This window comes from Spermophilus citellus (assembly GCF_964194105.1).
Source record: "Spermophilus citellus genome assembly, chromosome: 1".
Lineage (NCBI taxonomy): Eukaryota > Metazoa > Chordata > Mammalia > Rodentia > Sciuridae > Spermophilus > Spermophilus citellus.
In genome coordinates, this window is record NC_138182.1 from 43,139,209 (window position 1) to 43,163,789 (window position 24,581).

Below are 24,581 nucleotides of genomic sequence, written 5' to 3' on the forward strand. Positions count from 1 at the left end.
TTCTATTATTGGTAGGCCCCTGTATGACATGGAATAATAAATGTGTTTAGATATAAAACTACAAATGATGTTTCTCTGGGAGAAGTCTTATTTGTATAGGGTATGATTCATGATTGTCAAGAAAATATAACATAAATCAAACATTTAGAAAAGAGAACTATTCTGAGATGATGTAGAAAAAAGCTGGCTTTAAAATTAAAGCTAAAGCAAAACTATAAGCTAATTAAAATGTAGTACATGTCAAAACGCCCAAAGGTATAAAAATAATCCAAGTACAACGTTTTAGGAACATCACATAGATTGCTTTACACAAATGGCCTAAATGTTACCAACTGTTAAAATAGGCTGTTACTCTTACCCTATTCACAATTGGACTCTCCTTTTTTCAGGTGTTAAGTCAGAACCAAATTTGGGAGGAGCAACACTCCCAGCTGCACTCCCATTCTTCTCTTGCCTCTGCCTCTCCCAGTCTCTCCACACTGAAGCCCTCTCTCTGCTGGAATGACCCACCGTCTTCCCAGCTTCTGGCCTACACTGCACAGCATGCTGCTGCTTAGCTTTGGGAGAGTTGGTGGCAGGAAGTGTCCAGAGTTACATCACATTAGACACAGGCAATGCCTCCTATCTGGATTGTGTGGAATGACAGTAGGTGAACACTACTGAGAACTGAACATACTTTCAATCTACGACATAGTAATACTTGCTCCTTTTAACAGATGAGGAAAGAGATAAGGTAATCAACTTTTCCACAACACACAGCTAATCAGTGACAAATCAGAACTAAACCTCAGGCCTGACTCCCTGGTCCATATTCCTAACCAGTATGCCACAGTGCCTTTCCAAACACCTCAGTTGTTTTCACTTTTTATCCCAAATTACTTTTTTTTTAATCAAATGGGGTATAATTTCTCATTTTTCTGATTGTACAGGTTGCAGAATCACATTGGTCATACAGTCACCTACATACATACAGCAATAATAATGTCTATTTTATTCTGCTGCCCTTCCTATCCCCACTTCCCCTCCCCTCCCCTCCCATCATATCTCTCTACCCAATCTAATGTGACACACTTTTTTTCCCCTCACTACATCATACATGTATTCTATATAACAATGAGGGTCTCCTTCCTCTTCCGTGCAATTCCCCTTCTCCCTCCTTTTCCCTCCCACCTCTCTTCCCTATTTAGTGGTAATCTTCTTCTCATGCTCTTCCTCCCTATCCCATTTTGAGTCACCCCCCCTTATATCAGAGAAGACATTCGGCATTTGTTTTTTAGGGATTGGCTAATTTCACTTAGCATAATCTGCTCTAATGCCATCCATTTCCCTGCAAATGCCATGATCTTGTTATTTTCTAGTGCTGAATAATATTCCATTTTGTATAAATGCCACATTTTTTTTTATTCATTCATCTATTGAAGGGCATCTAGGTTAGTTCCACAGTCTAGCTATTGTGAATGGTGCTGCTATAAACATTGATGTGGCTACGTCCCTATAGTATGCTCTTTTTAGGTCTTTTGGGTATAGTCCGAGAAGGGGAATAGCTGGGTCAAATGGTGGTTCCATTCCCAGCTTTCCAAGGAATCTCCATACTGCTTTTCAAATTGGCTGCACCAATTTGCAGTCCCACCAGCAATGCATGAGTGTACCTTTTTCCCTGCATCCTCGCCAACACCAAATTACTTTTTTTAAGCCACAGGTAACCCCATAAACTGGTTAGTTTTCTTCTCAAGAATCAATAGTTGATTACACATCTTTTAGTCTTAAAAACATGTGAAGACAGTTTCCTTGGTTTGTCCTAAATCTTCTCTTAACAGTCCTAGTATCTTCAAACGTTCCACATTCCTCATTAGACAGTGACTAAAATAGTTTTCTCATCATCCCTAGTTTCAGTTCACTGAATGAACTGATTTGGCCATGACACTCTTCAAGAGCAGCATAAAGAACTAAACATAATGTTTACACTGTGAGCTAACCAGCAGAGAAGAGAGTGGGACTATCATCCCACTTCATTCTAAACAACAAACATCTATTAATGGATTCTTTTGCTTACAGCCACATAAATTTGATGACTCATATTATGCTTGAAATAACTAAAATTCTGATAACCTAGTCACACGTACTGCTAAGCCATTCCTTCACTCATCCTACATTTTAATAGCAAATCTTGTAATTCACCAAGAATAACAAAAATTAAATTATGAATGTAAATAAGACAGCCTGGAGAATACAACCAGGAGACCTAGTAGGGAACAAGCTGTTTTCAAGCATTTCCACAGCAATCTTGAGGTACTATTACTATAAATCCGTATAAATACGGATAAATATATAAATATATAAAAATATATATAAATATATAAATTTATAGTAAATAGTATTATTTACTGCTGTATTATTTGCTGCTGTATTAGGTGGCTAGATCTTTTGTCTACATATAAAACACACAAATACATACACACGTTCACAGTCTGCTCCTTTTCTGTCCCCTACACTTGTATAAAAACTCCTAAATAAAACAATTCCTTTTTAAGAAAATCTGGTAAGTATACTTTTTGATTCAACTGTATTGATTAAAGTGATATAAATATGGGGGATTTCAAACCACTTTAACTGAGGATTTTATTTTCAAAAGAATTCAGAAACTAAAATGGGAAAAACAAGAAAGAGAGGCATTGACAAGGGATCCTAAGGAAGACATAAGGGAAAATGAAATAGAATAAACCAAAGTCTTAGAGCTAAATATGAGTCAATGACAAAGAGAAAAAAAGCCAAGTTCTGTGCTATGATCAAAAGTAGCAAAATGTTGCTTAAAGGGGTTTGAGAAACATTTAGCTATGGAATAAATAAAGATGTTTTAAAACTCTGTCCATATGCTAAGCACCCAAAATAATCTATATGTAATCTGGAAGGTTACATACCAAACTGTCACCACCTCTAAGGACTGTGAATGGGAAAAACAGATGAGCTTTCCTTTCTCTTTTGTACAAAGGTAATTTTTTTAAAAAAATTAAAATATGTACTACTTATGCCATAAAATACACACACAATATTTCTATGGGACTTTGGTTGAAGTCCTACAGGAATCAACTATACTACCACATAAAACTGGCAAACTGGCCAGGTAAGGGATGGAAGAAAACAAACACACACACACACACACACACACAATCTGTTAATATTTTGGGTAACCATACAATTTACAAAACCAGTACACTATGGAAAAAGAACAAAAGACCCATTAGTAATTGCATTAGAGAAACATATAAATTGGTAGTATTCCAGGCATTATATGTTAAATGCAATCATTTAAACCATCTATCTTAAACTAAGGAGAAAAAGAGCTTGAAATTTTCTACTAAGCCAGGATTGTCAAGAAAAAATGCAGAACATACTCATTATTGCTTATTTAGCATGTCATCTTTAAGATCTTACTTTAGTGATAAAAGTAATATTTGAGGCTTGCATGGCTTTACTTGAACCTTGGTTCCTTTTACTCTCTTCCCATAAGTCTCCCCTTCCCAAGCTAAAAGAAAGATTTTTACATTCCTCAAACACATATTTTCTTTATACAGAGATTTACATAAATGTAATGGTAGGAGAACATCTGAGTTTAACCAACTCAAAGCACTTAAGCTATTTCACTTGTCTTATAAACACCCTCCCATGGGTGGAGAAGACATTGTTATTCATATTTTACAAGACAAAAAGCTAAGGCTAGAGAGATAAGGCCCCAAACCAATCAACTATCCACAAATACTTGGGATGAAAAGCCAGGTCTTGAGCTCTAATGAAGTCAGAACATACCATCCTGGAGTTAAGTGGCTAAGGCCCTTCTCCTTTAGCCTGCCTTTCTTTGGTGACATACATTTCTGAGATTTGGGCGGTAGCTCCCATTCCGGTAAAATCTAATATAAAAAATTCCAAAGTCTTTTAACAGAAAAGTAGGTATTATCTGCATTACAAAGAATTCCACTTCCAGAAAAAAAAAAAAAAAAACATAAATCACTACAGATTTCAATTAAAAGTATACATTTGAAAGGTTAAAATGTAAAGGATAAGATTTGTTTTAAGTTCTGTTAAGTTTCAATTTCTTTAAGTTCTGTTTTCCTGGGACCTGAAATTTATGGAGGGGTCAAAACAACTCCCAGAAAGACCAGTAAATGTACATTGAGAAATCTCTCCTGACCATCTGGTCACTCTGTAAAAACAACCCCTCCCAGAGACCATGCAGCTCAGCACGTACACATCTCAGGACTTAACCCAACCAGTTCAAATGTATACCCCTTTGTTTGTGCTGACCAATCACCCCTACCCAACTTGTTCCCGCCAGTGAATATGCTAATCATGTTTTAGAGTTGTTATTTGATTTTCCCGTGGTGTGTGATGATTTGCTAAGGGATGCTGTGATGTATGTAAAGTCCCTGCCCTCTCCAAAGAATGTATATAAGCTCTGCTTAAGTTGTTCTCCAGGGCTCTCTGCTCCATCCAAGTGAGCTCTGGCCCCAGCATGCTGGACCCCCAATAAACCCTCTGCTGTTGCATGAGACAGTCTCTTGGTGGTCTCTTCCTCTGATGCTCGCCTGACCTTAACACATTGTTTCCTTTTACAGTAAAGGTATGACTGAGGCTAGCTAGGGTAAAGTACATACCTAGCATGAACCAGGCCCTGGGTTCAATCCCCAGCACCACAGAAAAGATAAATAAATAAAAGTATGACAACTACGGACAATGTAATTTATCTACAACCTTCCAAGAATACATTCATTTTATAAAGTTAAATACAAATGACTACATCCATATTATCTCACTGGATTGATATAAAAGTTCTACAAAACAGGCAACTTTAAGGATAAGAAATAAAAACTCAGAAAAGATTCAGTAACCTGGACAAAGCTTCACTGATAGTAACTAATCAAGCAGAAACTAGAACCAACTGGAGTTGGTTCAAGTCTGTTTCCACTTAAATGTGTAGTTTTCATTTACTGATTCAATAACAATTTACCAAATATATACTGCATTAAGCACTGTTCTTGAATGCTGGAGATACAGTAATCATCAAGACAAAAAATATGACTTTATAGTGCTTATACATTAGTAGGAGAAATGGACAATACACAAAACAAATATACAATATGCCAGACTGGCACAGTAGAAGGTGAATAAATTATAAACAACAAGGACAAACAGTAGTAAGAAAGGTAGAAAATACAGGGTGCTATTTTGTATATAGTGGTTAGAAAAGATTTTCATGAGCTGTTATTTGACCAGAGACCTAAAAAAAAAGTATTAGAACCAGCCGCGGAGATATCTAGAGGAAGACTGTTCCAAAGAGATGGAACAGATGAAGTACAATTACTAAGTGTTCTGGTTTTGGTATTGGGCATTTAAGCAAGGGGCATTTGACCACTGAGCTCCATCCCCAGCCCTTTTTATTTTCAGACTGGGTCTCACTTAGTTGCTTAGGGCCTCGCTAAGTTGCTAAGACTGATCCTGAACTTAGAATCCTCCTGTCTCAGCCTCTCATTGCAATTACTAAGTTTGAGATGCATCTGAGACATGTGAAAAGGAACATCAAGGAAGCTATCAGGATTATGAGTGTGGAATTCAGGTGTAGAGCAAAGCTTGAGCTATTTATAGCTAGGAAATCAGATAAGGACACCTTGAAAACAAGTGAAAAGAGAAGAAAAAAACCAAGAACAGAACTCAGGGTCATTTAAATTAGAAAACTGACCTAAGAAGGAGATAAAAACAGAGACTTAGGGTTAGGGTTGTAGTTCAGTGGTAGGGCACTTGCCTAGCACATGTGGGGCACCTGGTTCCATCTTCAGCTCCACGTAAAAATAAATAAATAAAAGTACTTGATGAACCCAGTCTAATTCCATCTCAAGATTGGGAATCATCTCATTACAAAGTCATGAAAAGTTCTTTTTTTACTATAAACAGTACTGTGTCCCTCTACACCTAAAAATAAAAAACAGAGACTAAGAAGGAACAGTCAACAAGGGAAAGGTCAAGAGAGTGCCATTTCAGATGTGAAGTTTAAAAAAAAAAAAAATCCAGGAAAGACATGATCAGCCATAACAAGTTCTGTAGAAGGTCAATTAAGACAACTGCTATTTGACTCTAGGATTTAGGAATTTGGATATGGCACTCTGTTTAAAAAAAAAAAAAAAAAAAAAAAAGGAACACAAATTCTTTGACATGGGACTCTATAATGCCACCCTTGAGTTTGGGCTTAGATTTGTGAATTGCTTTGCTAATAGAACTCCAGCAAACATACACAAGATCAGGTTTGCAAAGTGCTTGTACACTGGGGCTTCCCTCTCTTTGGCTACTTGGAACTCTTTTTCCATTATGAGAATAAATATGCTGGAGATGAAATGAATGGTCATTGCCCCCGCTGTTATCACATCACAAGACACTAAGGATGTCATTCTAACCAAGAAAGCCAGCCAGGTCAGCCCAACTAGAACCAATCCATAGAATTAAAGACAAATAAGATGGTTTTAATTCTAAACCACCAGGTTTTGGGGTTGATTGTTACAAAGCAAAAGCTAATTGATAAAGGAGAGGATACTGTTAATAGGTAAGAGCTATTTCAATCAAGTAGTAGGCATGGAAAACTGACTAGAGTTTTGATTAAAATGAATGGATAGAAAGGAATATGAGACCTTAGGATTATATCAGCTCAGCTTTTGAGGCTTCTCTGTTACACTGTTTACTAGAAGTTTCCTACTTCCTTTCAAAGTGCCTAGAAATAGGAATGGTAGAACAGTGGCAATGTCCTTTTACTGAAAAGCTTTCTTTGGTGCTTCCAGTTATACCCAACCCAGGCACACCTCCACACAAAACATACAGAGGATAGAGGAGTAGGGGAACTATATACTCCACTGTTTCATTGACCTCACATTTTACCAATAAATTACACCCTATATTCACACCACCAGTCACTGAAGAGTGCAGGTACACAGACAAAAATTTCTCTTTACAAGACACATAACCATCTCTTTTGACAAGCCTTGGTGTGCTCATTCTTTTCATCTTCCAAGTAAATTCTCTATCTGACCAAAAACTATAATCATAAACAAAACATCTGTAAAATTTTTTAAAAAACAACTTTTTAAAATGTTAGTAATATGTAAATAACTTACTTGGCAATCCGCAGTTTCCCAACTTCACCTCTTCCAGGGGCTTTAGCCCATTGCTGTGACAAATATTTAGGAACCTAAAATGAAGTGAAACATTTTACAGGTGATGAGAATGGGGTACCCCAGGATTATATAACTTATTTAAATAATTAGTAAATGATAGAGCCAGGATTCGGATCTAGGCAGCATAGCTCCAGAATCTGCATTCTTCACCCAATACATTATACTGTGTCTATAACTGTACTCATGCAATTAGAAGGAACTTAATTTTAATAAAGAAAAATGAAATAAAATGCTGAATGTCTATTATATATCTAACCTTGAATCTTTTAAGAAGTAGTATGGACTCTGGAATCATTACATACCTTTAAGGTTATCCTATTATGAGGAGTAAAAAAGATACTATATGTAAAGTTTAAAGTACAATGCCTTATGTGACGCAAATAGTCAATGAATGTTATGTGTCATTATTTCTCACAATAATCTCGGAATGATAACGTGAACATGAATGCATAATTGAGCCAGAGGCAGATGCCAAAACTGGGGGGGAGGGGGGATCTATGTGGCAATATTTCATTTAAAAAAATTTTTTAAAAGGAAAAGAAAAAAATGCTTGACTATTAAATAAATTACAGTACCTTGAATATAGCAAAAATTCAAAAACAGAAGGGTAAAAAGAAGAGCCTGATTGTATTTGTTCAATAATGTATGCATTCTTTACACTAGAACGTATTGAATTACTGTTGTGTATCAAACAATATACCAGAGGTTGGGAAAAGAGGAAGGAGGAATGGAGTCAAACAGCATCAAGGATCATGCCAGACATTTCATATTCACTATCACATTTAATCCTTCCAATTAACTATAAAATCACCATCATTCTCCTCATTCTACAGATAAAAACTGAATCTAAGAAGGTTGAAACAATATAGTTAGCTAGTATCAGACATAAGGCTTGTTTCTAGTTTGATCTGATATTCTCTTACTGCCCCACACTGCCTTCCCTAGGGGTATCAACAATAAGAAAAGTATGTAAGGGGCTGGAGATGTGGCTCAAGTGGTAGCGCGCTCGCCTGGCATGCGTGCAGCCCAGGTTCGATCCTCAGCACCACATACAAACAAAGATGTTGTGTCCACTGAAAAAACTAAAAAATAAATAAAATTCATTCTCTCTCTCTCTCTCTCTCTCTCTCTCTCTCTAAAAAAAAAAAAAAGAAAGAAAAGTATGTAAAAAAAAACTAGAGGAAAAAGGACTTTGAAGATTCTATTATCTTAACATGTCAGCTTCACTGCACACTACTCAAACAAGCTTAAAGGATTTGGCAAAAGCCTTATGGTAATTGTATCTATCCATTAGGTATCCTTTGATCATGGGTGAAAAGAAAATCTACTTATAGAGTATTTATTGGCCCAAGACAACCAGCATTAAGGTCACTTGATTAAGGGCTCAAATATTATCATGAGGACTCTTTCACTGTCTTTCAACTCTTTTCCCCTCCACCCACGTTGACTCAATTCTCAAGATGGCTGAAGCAACTCCAAAACAGCAAAAGTCTCCTTCCCAAGTGGCAATTACTTCCTTGGGTATATTTTCACAGGCTAGCCAGAGTTGATGACATATTTAGAAAAGGGCAGTAAACACCTTTAGAATCACAAAAATTGAAAACAGGGAGTACTAGTCACCATAAGGAAAATCCAGGTGCTATTACTATGTCAAGGTAAGTAGATGCTGATTAGTAAACTATAGGTGGTGCTGGAAAAACTGGGTATGCAGGTGTGGAAGAATGAATTGATATGTAAAGTCCAAAACAATGTGACTACTAGAATAAAACAGAGTGAAACACTATAAGACACTGGAATGGGTAAGGATTTTTTTAAAAAGAAAACAAATGGAAATACAGGCAAACAGAAACATGTCAAACTAAAAAGCTTCTATACAGCAAAGAAAACAATCAACAGAGTGAAGAAACAGTCTGTAGAATGGGGGGGAGGGACTGCAAACCATACATCTAACAAGAAAAGATGAGAAACTTAAAAAAAAAAAATCCTTATTAGCAAAGAAATCTAATTGTAAATTTGGTAGTAGAGCTAAGTAGATATTTCTCAAAACCAGATTTACAAATGGACAACCAGTATATGAATCAGGGAAATCAAATCAAAACAATGATATATCACCTTACTTTAGTAAGAATGGTTATAAACAAAAAGACAAAAGAGTTTGAAGATGTTGTGAAAAAGGAACCCTTGCACACTGTTGACAGGAATGTAAGTTAATACAGTCATTACAGAAAACAACACAGAAATTTCTCAAAACATTAAAAACAAAACTACCAAATATATGATCCATCAATCCCACTCCTGGGTATATATCCAAAAGATATGAAAGCAGTATGTCAAAGAAACATCTTTACTCCCATATTTACTGCAGCAGTATTCAAAATAGCCAAAAAATGAAATTAACCTAAGAGCCCAGCAATTAATGAATGGTTAAAGAAAATGTGGTACATACACACAATGGAATTATACTCAGGCATAAAAATGAATGTGACAACCTGGATAGAACTGGAAATCATTTTGTTAATAAACTAGGCAAAGACAGAAAAGTACTGCATGATGTTATTTATATGTGAAATATTGTAAAAGTTGATCTGATAAAAATTGAGAGAATAGAGGTTACCAGAGGCTGTCAAGAGCAGGAGAGGTGGATGAGGAAAATTCAACTTCGGATGAGGAAAGGTACTCATTCTCAGTTACAAGTCAGAAGTTAGTTCTAGTATGCTATTTGAAGAGTGGAGTGACTACAGATATCAATTGTGTACAGTATTATTTCAAAAAAGAAGAAAGGATTTTGAATGTTTTCACCATGAAGAAGTAATAAATGAGAAGATAGATATGTTTAACTGATTACACAATGTACACATGTACTGAAATGTATGGTACTGTATAATATCTATAATCTTTGTTTTTATGTATTTGCTTAAAATTTTAATAAAAATAAATGAGGAAACAAAAAAGACGAGGAAGCAAATGTTCACAACTAAATACAAGATCTATACAAGTACTGTTCAAAGTCAAATAAAATCTTTAAATTCTTGGACTATATAAATTATTACCTTATAGCCTCAAATCTTGACATACTACCTCACAAGTAAGTTCTTGCTTCTTACTTTGTCTTTGATTTTTAACTCCAGCGAACCTTCACACTAATTACTCCAATGCAAAAGGAAAACTGCCTTATCTAGAAGCAGTCCACTCTACTAATCATAAGCCATATTCCCTAGTAAAGACGTCAGGGATAAGATGGTGTCTTTTCTTTATCATACTCCTAGGCAATGGTTCAAATAAACCCTATTTCCAGATACCTAAGGCTTTCCATAATCTGCATTTCAAGTATCCCTTCCTTATCCTGTATTTCAAGCAACCAATATGATCATGATCTCCTAACTTCTCAGCTCTTTCCTCAGTACTTTGTGTCCAATAATTCTTCCATCTTTTCAATTCATTAACATCTTCTCACTGTTCCCCATCTGCTTAAGCCTCACTTCCCTCTTTAAGGGGCCTCGATTTCATGGCCAATCATTATAATTATAAACATTTCCTTCCATGCTCCCTCCACCAAATACCCTGGCAGAACCTTAATCCTTATTAAAGCCTTATCATCTTTCCACATTTGCATCTGAGCAGCTGAAGAAACATAATCCTGCTAACTGGTCTCACTTTAAATACATGACATTAATCCCTGGGTGATGTCTGGCAAATTAAACTCATCTCCCTAGTCAATTCACTCCCAAACTCCAGATGATTCCAAAGTTCACTTCTTAAACCTACAACACCTCTTTCTTTCCCCTCCCTCCATGCTGATAATCTAACTTCCTCTTCCACAAAGGAAAGACAAAAGAAAACAGCTGAGTCTACCATTTAGCCACAGGTATTTTTATGCTGCTTTCCCCATTTTAAAACAACAGATAAACTATGGCCAATCCCTCTACTTGTGCACATCCATCTCTCTTCCCATTGTCTAATCAAGGACATCTTTCCTTCAATTCTACCTTTTCATTTCCATCAGAATAATGATAGCAGCTAACAGTACACACTAAATGTGGCAGAAAGACTGTAAGATGGCTCACAATATGCGAGCTGTGCTGATATCATACACTTGTGTAATCCATTTCTAAATGTGGCAGAAAGACTCTATGTTGGTTCACAATGACTCCCCTGTGCTGATATCACACACTTGTGTAATCCATTTTCCTTATAGACCTGAAACACATGGCAAAAGATGGGATGTCATTTCTCTGATTGGGTTACATTACAACTGTGCTTTCTGTCTTGCTTCTCTCACTGTTTTCTCACTTTGCATGCCTTGATTATGCAAGCTGCCCTGTTGGAGAGGTCCACATGGCAGGGGGAAAAAAAACAACTAGGAGCAGGCTCTAGCCAAATGCAAGCTAAGAATTATGACTCTAGGCCCAACAACCCAGAGGTTGTTGTTCATGTGGCCAACAGCTACATGAACTTGGAAAGATCCTTCTCTAATCAAGACTTCATGTGAGAATATGGCAATGGCTAACACTTTGTATCTGTCAGAGACTGCGAAGCAGAAGACCAAACTAAGAGCATGTCAGGACTCCTGATCCACACAAACTGTGAAATAATTAATATGTGTTTAAAACTATGAAATGTATGGTGATAAGTTACACAGCAGTAGATAACTAATACATTAAATGACAAGCACTCTTCTAAATGCTTTTAAATATATTAACTATTTAATACATAATCCTATTATTTTTTCCATTTTTATAAGCTAGGAAAATGAGGAACAGAAAGATTAACTAATTGCTCAAAATCACACACCTACTAAGGGAAGACTTGACAATCCTTTTCACCCACTGTCCCATTTCTCTGCCCCTCTTATATCAAAACTCATTGAGAAAATTCTTCATGTTGGCCATCTGTACCTACTTCTATAAGGTGATATATTTGGCCCTTACTCTCCTAAGCTGCTTTGGCAACTCTGTTTCATCAAATAGCTAGTTCCCCCAACTACTACTCATCAAAGTCTTATTTCTCCCAGAGTAAAACCAATTTAGGGGCACTGTAGTGGACACTGCAACTTGACATCCATATTTAGCACATCCCTTTAGCACTGAAGGCCTATTCCCCCAACTGCTGGGAATGTGGCCAGCAGATAGCTCTTTATTGTTAGCATTTTTAAAATAGTCTGCCCTGGGATGTAGCTCAGTGGCAGACTGTTTGTTTAGCATGCTCATGGCCCTGGGTTCAATTCTCAATCTCTCTCTCTCTCTCTCTCTCTCTCTCACACACACACACACACACACACACACACACACAGTCATTCACTGAAAAAAGCCCCTTGCCCAAGGTCATGCTGTCCTCTCAGAGCAAACCACCACATCCAAAAATCGGTGAGCATGAGGTACAGTTCATGACGACTCAGGGCAGCTCTAGAGGCATCCTGTGGAATCAGCCTTGGCCCTCACTGAGGCTGTACTACAACCTCTGCCCAATGCTGCTTTTCAGAAGTGTGAACTCCAAGAGCACTCCCTAATAAAACCTGGCATGCTAATCTCCATCTCAGAATCTGTTGGTAAAGATGGCGCCGGGAGTGCTTCTCTTCCGGGAGCTCAGGTCCATGATGCACTGAAGGTGCGCGAACCATCACCTCCAATCCCTGTGAATGGGGAGAACTTTGAATGGCGCACCTCCAATCCCTGAAGTGGCGTAAACTCTCAGCCAATGAAGAAGTAACAGCCCACTCGCCTTGCTTCTCCTCATCCTGTGTTAAGCCTATAAATATCAATACCCTGTTCCTGTTGGTTCTCTTATTCTTTTCTTACTCCCTCTCCTCCCTCTCCCCCCTCCTCTCTCTCTCCCCCTCTTCCCCCTTTCCTCTCTCTCTCCCCCCTCTCTTCTCTCTCTCTCTCTCTCTCTCTCTCTCTCTCCTCCCTCCTCTTCTGCAGCTGACCACTACGGTCCTGCTAATAAAATCTCGGACAGGTAAATGGTTGTTTTGGCTTGTTGAGTTTATGGAGCTTTTCCATTGTCCTTTATATTGGTGCCGAAACCTGGGACAGGGATCCCCATCGCTCAAGGCGAAACCCCATTCCCAAACTCTGAGCCCAATCTTTCCTGGCGCAGTCCACTCCTCTGATCGCCTGCCTGACACCCACCACCGGCCTGCAGATTGGTGAGTTCCCCCACCCCATGAGCGCCTGAACCTTAACTCACCAGAACGAGGGAATTGGCAGTTGAGTGTCCAGCAATCCCTCCGGGTGTTTTGGGGGGGGAATGCACCCCACCCAGACCCATCAGGGTCACGGTGGACCCTGGGCGCTCTGCTAGGACACCCTCTGGGAATCGACTGCCTGGGATGCAGGATTAGTGCTCTCTATATTTCCTCACGGCGGTCAATCATTTTGGGGACGCCCACTTGATCCTCCGTTCACGTGTGGGTCTCTGGATCCCAATTTACTCCGGGATCTTTTTTTTTTTTTTTAATTGGTTGTTCAAAACATTACATAGTTCTTGACATATCATATTTCATACATTTAATTCAAGTGGGTTATGAACTCCCATTTTTACCCCATATACAGATTGCACTCCAGGATCTTTTAATTACTGTGAGCGATCAAAGAAGTGGAACGGGATTCCTTATGTGGAGGCTTTTTCCTTGCTTCGATCTCATCCAAATCTCTGCACCCAATGCAAGCCTCAATAGCTACTCCTTGCTCTCAAACCTCCTTTCTCCTCTTCTCCACTCTCTGCCTCCACACCTTCTCCTCCTCCTTCCTCTTCTCTGCTCTCCACCTCCACTTTTGACCCAGCTGATGAACCACCTCCATACTGCTCTCCCCTGCCGTCAGCCCCGCTTTCCCCACTTTCACCTCCTCCCACTTCCCCTTCTTCTACATCTGTAGCTTCTTCTTCGGACACTCCTCTTCCTTGATACTTCCGCACAAACTCCTCCCACTTCGGTTCCTTCCGTCCCAGTCCCTCCACCTCAGTTTGGTCCACCCGCCACCCGTTCAGCCACCGGTTCACACACTAATAATACAGCACCTAACCCACAAGTCACCACATCTCATCACCTAACTCAAACTCCCTTCAGGAGGTTGCCGGGCTGGGATTTTAAGGGTTTATGTTCCTTTTTCTATGCTTGACCTTTCCCAAGTAGAAAAAAAATTGGGATCTTACACTGCAAACTCTGTCTCTTATATTAAAGAGTTTCAGGGGCTGGGGATGTGGCTCAAGCGGTAGCGCGCTCGCCTGGCATGCGTGCGGCCTGGGTTCAATTCTCAGCACCACATACCAACAAAGATGTTGTGTCCGCCGAGAACTAAAAAATAAATTAAAAAAAAAAAGAGTTTCTCACCTTTCATGATCTCTATATGATTCTATTTGCAGAGTATCTGCAATACTCTCCTCCCTGAAGAAAGGAGAAGGTCTGGGACCAGGTTAGGGCCTATGCAGACCAGGTTCATCAGACTAATGCCCACCATCCCTTAGGGGCCCAGGCGGTTCCAGACCAAGACCCCCATTGGGATTATAATGACCTCCAAGACCTGGGACATAGGGATCACCTTATTACCTGTCTGATAGCTGGCCTAAAGGCGGCAGCACAAAAGGCTATTAACTTTGATAAACTCCAGGAAGTCGTCCAGGAGAAAAATGAAAATGCCTCAGCCTTCCTAGACTGACTAACAAAGGCTCCCCTTCAGTACACTAATTTGGACCCTGAATCCCCAGATGGGAGGCAACTTCTTTTTTTTTTTTTTTTTTTTTTTAAGAGAGAGTGAGAGGAGAGAGAGAGAGAGAGAGAGAGAGAGAGAGAGAGAGAGAATTTTTAATATTTATTTTTTAGTTTTCGGCGGACACAACATCTTTGTTGGTATGTGGTGCTGAGGATCGAACCCGGGCCGCACGCATGCCAGGCGAGCGCGCTACCGCTTGAGCCACATCCCCAGCCCGGGAGGCAACTTCTTATGACCTATTTTTTTCTCACAAAGCTACCCCGACCGGGCAAAGCTAAAAAAATTAGAGAGGGGACCCTTGACTGCTCAGACTGAGGTGTTGGCCATGGCCTTCAAGGTCTATCACAACAGAGATGAAAGAGCAAAACGCCAAAAATGCCAGATGTTGGCCCAGGTGTTACACGGCTCCTTCCAACCTATGGAAAGGGGGAGACAACAATCCCCCCAACGAGAACCCCCTGGGCCCTGCTTTAAGTGTGGTGATGAAGGACATTGGGCTAGAGCTTGCCCTAACCCCAGGACACCACCCAGACTGTGCCCCAGATGCAGACATCCTGGCCACTGGGGATCGGGCTGCCCCAATTCCCGGAGGGGAGCTGAGGTCAGTCACCCCGCCAGTGACTTGCTGGGCCTAGCAGCCAAGGATTGAGGGGGCCCTGGGTCTTCTGTCCCGAACTATTCAATCACCAAGCAGGAACCCAGGGTGGTTATCTGAGTGGATGGGCGTCCCATAAACTTTTTGGTAGGCACCGGGGCCACATTCTCCGTTCCGAGAGAGTTTTGGGGAACTACCTATCCCTCTGAATCTCCTATTTTCAGGGTAGGAGGTCAAACCATCATCCCGCGCAGAACTCCTCCCCTCACGTGCTCCTTATCTGAGTTCTTTTCACACCATTTTTTGGTTATGCCTTAGTGTCTGGTCCCCTTGAGGGGAAAGAGATATATTATCTTGAAGGCCCCCATAACCTTACCCTTATTGTCCTCCCCTACTTATATCTTCGTCATGGCTTTACTCCCCGATGAAGAAGAAACTTTACCCCCTTGTGTCTGGTGTGGAGACCCCAGCGATCACCAGAACACACATTTTCCCCTCCCCTGTAAAATGGTAGATCCAATTGTATGGGATACTGAAACCCCATCCTCTGCAAATTGCTCTCCCATGGAAGTGCATCTTAAAGACCCTAACCACTTCCCAAACCAGGCTCAATATCCGCTGCCAACTGCCAGTCTTAAGGGCCTAAAGCCAATCGTTCAGAGCTTACTAAGAAAGGGGTTCCTCCGTCCCACACACTCTCCATTCAATACCCCAATTTTAGCAGTAAAAAAGCCTAATGGAACATACTGTTTGGTGCAGGACTTAAGGTTAATAAATTCTTCAACCAGTCCCATACATCCCCTGGTTCCAAACCCTTATATTATCCTTTCCTCCATTCCTGCAAACTCCAACTGTTTTTCAGTTATTGATCTTAAAGATGCCTTCTTTTCGATTCCACTATCTGTCTCTTCCCAAGACATATTTGCCTTCACCTGGACTAATACAGAAACTAGACATTCCCGACAGTTTACCTGGACTGCCTTGCCTCAGGGGTTTCAAGACAGCCCACATATTTTTGGACAAGTCCTCGCTGGAGAGCTTGAGGATTTTTTCCCTCTATGCCCCGACTCAACCCTCCTACAATATGTTGATGACCTCCTCCTCTGAAGTCCCTCATTAGAAACCTCAAAGTCGGACACAGCTACCATTCTGAATTTTCTTGCTCACTGAGGATATAGGGTTTCTCCGCAAAAGGTGCAGCTCTCTCACTCTCTCTGAGGTTGTTTACTTAGGGTTCCACATTTCCCCAGGAAAGAAAGCTATCACAACCGATAGAAAAGGCCTTATTGAAAGCCTTCCAGTACCAAAAACTAAAGAGGAGATTCTCTCGTTCCTGGGTCTGGCAGGCTATTTTAGGGCATGGGTACCAAATTACTCATTACTTGCCAAACCATTATATGATCTAGCAAAGGGGAACAAGCATGAGCCCTTGTTACTTTCAGCAGTACCACATTTCAGAACCCTCCAGAAGGCCCTCTTACAAGCACCCGCTCTACACCTGCTAGATGTTAATAGGCCTTTTACTCTCTTTTTTTTTTTAAAGAGAGAGTGAGGGGGGGGGGGAGAGAGAGAGAGAGAGAGAGAGAATTTTTTAATATTTATTTTTTAGTTCTCGGCGGACACAACATCTTTGTTTGTATGTGGTGCTGAGGATCGAACCCGGGCCGCACGCATGCCAGGCGAGCGCGCTACCGCTTGAGCCACATCCCCAGCCCAGGCCTTTTACTCTCTATGTTCATGAAAACAAAGGGCAAGGCTTGGGGGTTCTGGGACAAATGTATGGGTCCACCTTTGCTCTGGTGGCATACCTTTCGAAACAGATCCAACTGCCTGGGGAATGGGCTCCTTGTCTCCAAGCCCTAGCAGCCTCCTATGTTTTATTAAAGGAATCACAAAAGCTTACCTTTGGAGCCCAAATCACTGTCACCTCCCCTCATCACCTCAAGGACTTGCTAACATACAAAGGACTGCAAACCCTCCCTCCCTGTCGAATTCTCTCTCTTGGTCTCTTTCCTCTACGACTCCTCCATGTCCTTCCAAACCTGCTCCCCTCTCAACCCGGCAACTCTGTTACCCATTCAGGCTCAAGGTTAAACACAGTCCCCAATACATAAATGCAGGGAAATTCTAGAAAACTTCCTCCCATGCCCAATTAATATCACTGAGGGACCTCTAGACCAATCTGATTATACCTGGTTCACTGATGGCAGCTCCTTTATGCATGAGGGGATCAGAAAAGCTGGATATGCCATAGTGTCCCTATCATGAGTAATAGAAGCCAATCCCCTGCCTGCAAATACCACCAAGCAACAGGCTGACTGGTAGCTACAACTCGAGCCTGCGAATTGGCAGCAAGGAAAAATCTTATACTTTATACTGATTCCAAATATATTTTCCACATTCTTTTATCTCATGCAGCATTTTGGAAGGAGAGAGGTCTCCTGAACTCAAAGGGCACCTCTATAACCAATTCCACATACATCACCCAGCTATTACAAGCCTCCCAGCTTCCTAAAAATCTTGGAGTTGTCCATTGCAGATCACACCAAAATGACTCGTCCCCGGTCACACAGGGAAATTCAAAAGCAGATCAGGCAGCCAGGTCAGCCGCCCTTTCAGACCCCATTGCATCTCTCATTGCCACGTGCTCTCCATCATTACCCAATAACGGAGACCCACCTAAACATGTCCTCTTTACTTACCTCCACTCCATTTTCCACACCAGTCCTCAAACTTTCAAAGCCTTTCTCCACTCTTTCTTTACTCTGACTCCCCAGGATAAAGAAGTGATACAGCAAATCACAGCCTCATGCCAGATATACAAAAGAGTGAATTCCAATACATCTTTAAAACCCGGAACCTTCCCTTCTCATCAGGCTAGGGGCCATATTCCCGGGGGCAGATTGGCTTTACCAACATGCCCAGAGTAAAAATCTTCAAATACATACTAGTTTTAATAGACACATTCTCGGGTTGGGTAGAGGCCTTCCCCACCTCAAATAAGCGGGCCACCACAGTTGCTAACATCCTCCTAACTAAAGTAATCCCTCAGTTTGGGATGCCCGCTTCAATCCAATCTGACAACGGGCCTGAGTTTGTCTCTCAAGTAACCCAGAATGTGGCAAAGACATTGTCCATCCCATGGCACCTTCATTCTCCCTATCGCTCCCAAGCCTCAGGTAAGGTTGAGAGAGCCAACCGCACAATGAAAGACATCATAACAAAACTATCTTTAGAGACTCATTTAGATTGGGTTAAACTCCTCCCTCTTGCCCTACTACACATGAGGGCTTTACCAAAAAAAGTCATCCCTTGCTTCCCTCTTTGAGATAATGTATGGTCATCCCCTTCTCCCCCCAAGAATCTCACCAGAGCCTTGGCCCCTCCCCAACCAATATGCTCTTCCCCTCCTCTTCCTTATGCGCTCTGAGCTATGGAAGCAACAAGATTGCTTCTGGATCCAGAGAACTCAACTGCCTCCTTTCCGCTCAAACCAGGAGAATGGGTCTACTTTTCTTCCCCAGGGGAAAGATCCCCCCTAACCCCAAAATGGGAAGGGCCATTACAGGTAGTCCTGTGTACACCCAATGCTGCAAAACTCCAACAGGAAGGAAAAAACTAACTCCCTGGATTCATATTTCTAGGTTAAAACAAGCGACAAGCCCTCCAGAGGACAATCCCACCACAGCTCCCAACCTTGCAGGATCCACACAATTGCCCAGATTTACCTGTGAGATATCCCCAGATAACTCATTTCTGATTTTAATGACAAATGACAAATTGTAAATGTAAAAATAGAAGCTAACTGATATATGGCTGCATGATGGATACAATGAGTGCTGTAATATTGATCTCTCCCTTAAAAGTGAGGTATTGGTAACCTACAGGGATAAGACAATATGGCAGAAGCTGTAATACCTCGGATCTATACTACAAGAGAGAAAGACACAGAGACATGAAAAAACAAGGGAGGAAAGTGCCCCAAACAAACCAAGCTACTACAACAATAAAATCCATAGATAGCACAGTAGATGAAATGTCAGAGAAGGACTTCAGAATATACACAACTAAAATGATTTTAGAATTAAAGAACGACCTAAGTGAGCAGATACAGGCAAAAATTGATCACACCAACAAAGAGATAAGAGAGCAAATACAGATTGCAAGAGATTACTTCAAGAGATAGAGATACTGAAAAAAAAAAACACAGAAATCCTTGAAATGAAAAACAATAAGCCAATTAAAAAACTCAACAGATAGCATCACCAGAAGACTAGACCACTTGGAAGTCAGAACCCCAGACAATGAAGGCAAAATATACAATCTTGAAAATAAAGTTGAGGGGCTGGGGATGTGGCTCAAGCGGTAGCGCGCTCGCCTGGCATGCGTGCGGCCCGGGTTCGATCCTCAGCACCACATACCAACAAAGATGTTGTGTCCACCGAGAACTAAAAAATAAATATTAAAAATTCTCTCATTCTCTCTCTCTCTCTCTCTCTCTCTCTCTCTCTCTCTCTCTCTCTCTCTCCCCTCTCTCACTCTCTCTTTAAAAAAAAAAAAAGAAGAAAAGAAAAGAAAGTTGACCTCACAGTGAAGATGGTAAGAAACTACGAACAGAACATCCATGAATTATGGGACACCATCAAAAGACCAAATTTAAGATTTTGGGGGTTAGAGGAAGGTTCAGAGACTCAAACCAAAGGAATGCACAATCTCTTCAATGAAATAATATCAGAAAATTTCCCAAGCACAAAGAATGCATTGGAAAATCAATCTCAAAATACAAGAGGCGTATAGGACACCAAATGTACAAAATTACAACAGATCTACAACAAGACACATTCTAATGAAAATGCCTAGCATACAGAATAAGGATAGAATTTTAAAGAGAAAACAATCAGATTACCTTAAGGGAAGATCAATTCAGATCTCAGCAGATTTTTCAACCCAGACTCTAAAAGCCAGGAGATCCTGGAACAACATATACCAAAACTCTAAAAGATAATGGATGTCAACCAAGAACCTTATATCCAGCAAAATTAAGCTTCAAATTTGACGATGAAATAAAAAACTTCCATGATAAACAAAAGCTCAAAGAATTTACAGCAAGAAAGCCTACACTACAGAACATTCTTGGCAAAATATTCCATGAGGAAGAAATGAAAAACATGAATGATAATCTGCAAAGAAGAACTACAATAAAGGAAAAGCCAACCAAAGGAGAAACCAAGTCAAGCTAAATACCAAAAATAAGCAAAATGACCAGTAACATAATTCATGTCTCTTTCAACCCTTTTTGATTAAATTTTTACACATAAAAATTTTAACTACAATATCATCTAATTTTTCAGGTTTTTGTTTATTTTGTAATTTTAGTTTTCCATTTCTCTTCACAAAGTTACACAAATATTTTCTTTAAAAAGTTTAGTATTTTATGTTATATTTTGTTATATTATTAATCTGGTATGTGTATATACATTGTCTGTGACATAAGATGAGGTATATTTTACTTTCTTATAATTAAAAAACTATTATTCAAGATTCAAGATGAAAAAGATCAATCAAGGTAAAAATTGTTTAATAAGGTATTTATAAAGGTAAGGGCAAATTGAAGGAAACCAACAAATTTTGTGAAGCGCCTTTCCTTCTGTAGACTTAGAGAGGTAGGTAAAAGAAGAGAGCCATTATGAAAACCTTGTTGGAGAAGGTGAACTAACTTAAGTAATTCCCACCAAAAGCATGAAGAAACCAACTCACAGTCTAATAAAAGTCTTACAGGGAGGAATAAAGGAACCTCACTCTACTCTTGTATATTCTAAGTTCATCTCTTTGGTGTCCCTTTCTGATGGAACTCAACAAGAAATCACATAACGGGCTGGGGATGTGGCTCAAGCAGTAGTGCGCTCGCCTGGCATGTGTGCGGCCCGGGTTCGATCCTCAGCATACAAACAAAGATGTTGTGTCCACCGAAAACTAAAAATAAATAAATAAATAAATATTAAGAATTGTATCTTGAGGTTAATGTATTAAATCATTAAAAAAAAAATCACATAACAAGGGAACTTATCATGCAGCCTACAGCATGCCTCACTAAAAGGTGAAAGATGAAGAAGCCAATAAGGCAGCCATTGCCTTACTTGAGGCTACTGAGTATTTGAAATGTGTCTAGTCTGAATTGAGATTATGCTATGCATTAAATAGACATTAGAATCCAAAGAATTACTAGGGCAAACAAAATGAACATAAAATATCTTACTAACAATTACTTAATTACAATTATACATTAGAATCCAAAGAATTACTAGGACAAACAAAACGAACATGAAATATCTTACAATTATTTTATTTGCAAATTATGTTGGTAATCCATTGGGTTAAATGAAAATATATTAAAATTAATTTATCTATTTGTTTAAAAAAAAGAAGTAGTAAAGGAGAACAAGGTAACATGTTCTGTATGTTGACTGTAGTAGTATATATCCATATATATGTAGCCATTTTTTATATTTATGTTCTCAAAATTCATATAACTATAAAACTAAATATGGCAAATTGTACCATATATAAATTATATCTCAACAAACATGACTTTAGAAATCTAGTTCATAAAGTGTTTTAACAGTACTGGGCATATACTAACCACCTGATAAATAATGGCTATTATGATGATTCATTAAAACAACCAGCATCAGACTGATTCATAATGGGGTAAGAAGGGGGAACTGGGAGAAGAGACAAACTCTAGATAAGGCAAAGGGGTGGGAGGGGAAGGGAAGGGCATGGGGTTAGAAATTAGGGTGGAATGAGATGGACATCATTATCCAAAGTACAAGTATGAAGACATGAATGGTTATGAATATACCTTGTATACAACCAAAGATATGAAAAATCATGCTGTATATGTATAATATGAATTATAATACATTCCACTGTCATATATAACAAATCAGAATTTTAAAAAAAGAAACTGTGGTATATATACACAATGGAATATTACTCCGCATTAAAAGATAATAAAATTTTTTAAAAAAATGCTTGAAATCAGTACGTACTTACATTCACAAATCTGATCAGATGAGAATGCAGATACACTTTGTAAGCAATATGTTACAGTTTAATATCACTCAAAGAAAGCTGAAAATGAAATTATTATTTGATGTACAGATTCATATACTTTACTCCTCTAATTTTAAAAAATCTATGTATGATTAAGATATAGGCACAGAAATCACACTGAATACTAATCTTAGGGAAAATGAAATAATCTCAACCTGACAGATATCTAAGTCAAACCCCACTGTTTTAGGGACTCCTTTAACTAGTACAGAATTAAAACTTGTTAAATAAAGAGAGAACATGGATGGACTTGGGAACCAAAAAAAAAAAAATTGTTTTTTTTTTCATTTTTTTGTTTTGTTTTACTTTGTTTTTGTTTTGGGGTTTTTGTTATCCTGGTGCTGGGAATTGAACCCATAGTCTCACACTGTGCTAGGTAAGTATTCTACCACTGAGCTACATTTCCAGTCCTAAAATAGAAAGTATTTATCAGCAATTCTTATTTTCTCTCAGAAATAAGATTGTTGGAGAACAAGAACAGGCCAGAAAGAGAAAATAGCCAACACATTGACTTCACACTCTGGAAATATATATTTGCAAGTCTGTTTTTTTCTTTGATACACAGGATTAGAAAAAGAAACATAGCTTGCAAAAGCAATGAGGTTGGAAACAAAAAATATCACAAATACCTTTTTAAAATGAGAACAAATCACTGGCTATGTATTAAAGTCTATGAATTAAAGTCTTTCCAGTAAAAGTTGCCACCAAATTCTAACAACTTTACTGGAAAAGTTTCAGGCTATTCAAAACTCTTCAGGCTTCATTAGCATATACCCATGATGCTGTGAATTTTTTCTAATTCTGACTCTAGTTACCCTTGCCTTTAAATTGTACTGCACAATGCAAAACTTATTTCTTTTCTCAAATAAATTTTTGCACCCTACCCTACTCAAAACTCTCCAAAACAGGCTTATGTATGACCTCAAACCTTTATTTATACTATCCTTTTGTTCTAGGGTCTCCTTTGTTTTCCAGGACATACCATTAACATTTATTTTCAGTCTGGCTTTTCTGCCCCTCTCCATATGATACAGTCTATCCATTCATATGAATTCTGTAAGGCAAACACTTATTGGGCATTTACTGTGCTCCCAACACAAATGTATCGTTGCAAGTCCCAACATTTTCTCAAGCTCTTTATTTCAGTGGGCAAGGGAGACATCCCTAATGACTCTCCTCCACTTAATAGGCAGATGGAGACAGAAATGTCCGTTTACTCCATCATTTTAAGTCACACTTATAGAGCTGTGAGATAAGTCAAACAGACGGAGGCAAAGGTTCAAAGACGCTCTGAGGAGATGGCTGTACAAGAACTTTAAGAGGCGCACGGACCTGGACGTTCTCAAGTTTCTTAAACTACTTCTCCCAGGAGGAGCGCAGGTAGGAGACTAGCCAACATTATTACCTTGACCAACCACACGCCGGTGTTCTGCTTGGCGCCGGTTAAGTCGAGTTCCCCGCGCTCGGCCATAGGTCTGTCGCGGGTGGAAGCGAGCGGGCTGAAGCAGCGGCCTGGAGAGCTGGAGCTGCGGGGCGAGTGTGGAAGCAAAGGGCGAAAAGCGGTAGAAAGTAGAAGGAGAGAAGCCGGGGTCCCTCTCTTACTAGGATACCGGGAACCTGGAGAAAGGAACGCGCCGCTGGGAACCGGCAACCGCGCCTGCGCACTGCTACGTCAGTACGGCGCGCTGCTGTGAACAAACTTCATGCTCCCGCAATTTCTTAGGTGGGCGTGGCTGCTGGCGGTGTGCTTTTGGGTGATTTAAAAGTAGCGTAGAAAAAGCCAAAACGGCTGCAATGCAATTAAAGACAAGTTCTGCATAAATTAAGAAAAATAATGTCAAAACGGAAAAATGGGGTTCGAAGAGACAAAAATCCGAGCCAAAGAGAGCGAACGTCTGAATGACAAGGAGGTGGTAATAGATTGGCACTCTGTCAAAGCTCTTGAAGCAC

At 39.6% G+C, this 24,581-nt stretch overlaps 1 protein-coding gene across 2 annotated transcripts in view; it reads right to left on the reverse strand.

Annotated features, from left to right (window-relative positions):
• The window catches only part of GTF2F2 (general transcription factor IIF subunit 2), a 162,171-nt gene extending 137,882 nt beyond the window's left edge, over positions 1 to 24,289 (reverse strand). For both annotated transcript variants that reach the window (XR_014022614.1, XM_081298916.1), the window contains exons 1-2: positions 24,037 to 24,289; positions 7,152 to 7,225 (exon numbers count right to left, since the gene is read on the reverse strand). Coding sequence is in view for 1 of the 2 variants with exons in the window: in XM_081298916.1 (XP_081155042.1) it covers positions 7,152 to 7,225; positions 24,037 to 24,102 (140 nt within the window). In the remaining variant the exon portion in view is untranslated. The remainder of the gene's footprint in view (positions 1 to 7,151; positions 7,226 to 24,036) is intronic.
• Between the last annotated feature and the right edge of the window lie 292 nt (positions 24,290 to 24,581).